The following is a 2,109-nucleotide window of genomic DNA, read 5'->3' as shown; positions in this document are numbered from 1 at the left end:
TATTTTTTTAAATTTTTTTTTTTTTTGGGGGGGGTAAGAAATTTTCCTAACGATCACTTCAATCTTTCTCAACTTCGTGTCGTATTCAGAGGTGGAGCTTCCTCCCGAGGGTCAACCCCCTATAGTGAAACCTATGACGTCACTGGACAACAAAAAGGGGCGTGGCTCCCTCAGCGAGATTGGTAGTAGCGACAGCGTCCTGCTGAACGAGGAGCCAATCAGCGGCCTGGACGGTGACCTGGACGCGTGCATCAGTGACGTAGAGGTGGGCAGTTACCCAGGCTGTCAGAGAAAAGCTCCGCGGCATCTACAGAAGTCTGCTGTAGCCAAAATGCATGACCTTGACGCCAGCTCGCAGTGGAGCAGTAGCCTGTCTCTCACCGGATGTTGACGTCATACACGAGACTGCAGATGAGTCGATGTCGTCGGGGGAGTGAAAAAAAAAGGAGGCAGCTCATCGGAAGTTCAGTTTAACCGCTGGTGTCTACTGCCAAGAAGAAGAAGAAGAGGTGCTAGGAGCCCAGAGAAAGATCGACTTAACCGAAGATCAACTCACGAGAGTCCAACACAAGCGGAGTGGACGGTAGCATCTCACCCCTCGTTGTATAGCTCGTATACTACGCTACCTCAGTACTACATATTTGGCCGTTTTGACTTACTAAGACCTTTATGAGATCAAAAACCTAATGTTCTATCTGCTCTATCAAAATTGTAAGTTTATTCAGAGTCGTTATCAAGATATTCAAAGAGTTTCATTCGAAAAAGCTATGCATGATGTGAAGCATAAATCGTTGACGTGAGATTTCTCAAAACTGGGTACTTAGCAGATAGAACTTTGTAATTCTGAGGTAGTGTATTGCTCCTGACATTACGAGACCCCGGATGTAAGGGGCGGGAAATCTCCTAAAAAACATAGCATCAGACTGTCGTGGCTTTCTGTTGGACCAGTGCCGTTGTCTAGACCGGTGCTTGCCAATCTGGGTGATATTGCCCTCTAGTGGCGGGTGAGTTGGTGAGTCTGGTGGGCGACTGGGGTCACCCGCGCAGTCCTTTCCTTTTCCTTTTATCCGCCACTTATACCCTTTTGGGTGTCGCGGGAAGAAAGAGACGTCTCTCTGTCGCCAGCCGGAGAACTTGAGTCTGGGGGATGACGTGGTTTCCCTGACTCCATCTATCCAGGTCTTTTTCGGTCGCCCTCTAGCCTTGTTGCCATCGATTTTTTTAATGTAGGCACGTTGTGCTGGATGGTGTGTTGTAGTGACAGTTATTATTTGACGCCCCACAAGGAAATACCTGTACCTGTCGGCGAACAAAGCGAACATGTTATCCTCTTGAAGGAGACAAGTGGACGCCGTCTCTGAAAATGATGACAGTCACTCATCTAGGCTATACGCTCTACTACTAATAGATAGCATTTGTACAGCGCAAATCCCCGCTCTATGCGCTTCACAATCTATACTATTACCCCAGCAGACCTGAGAACATGCTGAAACAATCTCAATTTCCTGGGAAACATACAGTGCAAGCAGCCATTTATAGGCGCTAAAACACTAAAATGCTGACAAGATCTTTCACTGTCTATGGCCGGGTACCCATACCCACCTGGGTGAAGTGAGGAACATTCATGTAAAGTGCCTTTCCCAAGGACACAACGTCGGGCCCGTGGCTCGAATCCCCAACTTCACGATTAGGAGTCTGGTAGCCTAACCACTAGGCCACCGACGTGGTAGTTCACCCACCCCGAAGACTTTGCTCCCGACCCGGACAGAGAACTCTGGGAAATAAATATCCCAGAACGAAGAACAGAAGAGTGAAACAATAGATATCTGACTGAAATTAGAACCTCGTATTTTCGTGAGGTAGATCTAGTTTGCCATCCACTTCACGACATTGATTTTCTCCATCTTTGAATGAGACACTCTTACGTGATCGTGTTCAGCTCTAATAAGAGTTCTACACACCATGTGGCAGGCTGTTGTGGAAATCTCGTTCTTGAATAGACTGTAAATAGACTATTGGTGAATTGTAAAAAGTATGAGGTCGTCGCAAGAGAAGATGAGGTTGCTTAGATTATAATGGGCGTGTGCAATTATTCAAAAGCCCATTACA

At 46.9% G+C, this 2,109-nt stretch overlaps 1 protein-coding gene across 1 annotated transcript in view; it reads left to right on the top strand.

Annotated features, from left to right (window-relative positions):
* The window catches only part of LOC101850216 (sialin), a gene marked incomplete in the record, with an annotated part of 51,835 nt that extends 50,361 nt beyond the window's left edge, over positions 1-1,474 (top strand). Inside the window, 1 exon segment of the mRNA XM_013081755.2 lies at positions 90-1,474. Within this exon segment, the coding sequence (XP_012937209.1) occupies positions 90-391 (302 nt within the window).
* Positions 1,475-2,109: the final 635 nt, after the last annotated feature.

The sequence above is a fragment of the Aplysia californica genome, unplaced genomic scaffold (genome assembly GCF_000002075.1).
Source record: "Aplysia californica isolate F4 #8 unplaced genomic scaffold, AplCal3.0 scaffold00007, whole genome shotgun sequence".
Classification (NCBI taxonomy): Eukaryota; Metazoa; Mollusca; class Gastropoda; order Aplysiida; family Aplysiidae; genus Aplysia; species Aplysia californica.
Note: the sequence above shows the minus strand (reverse complement) of the source record. Positions and strands in the feature narration are given on the sequence as shown.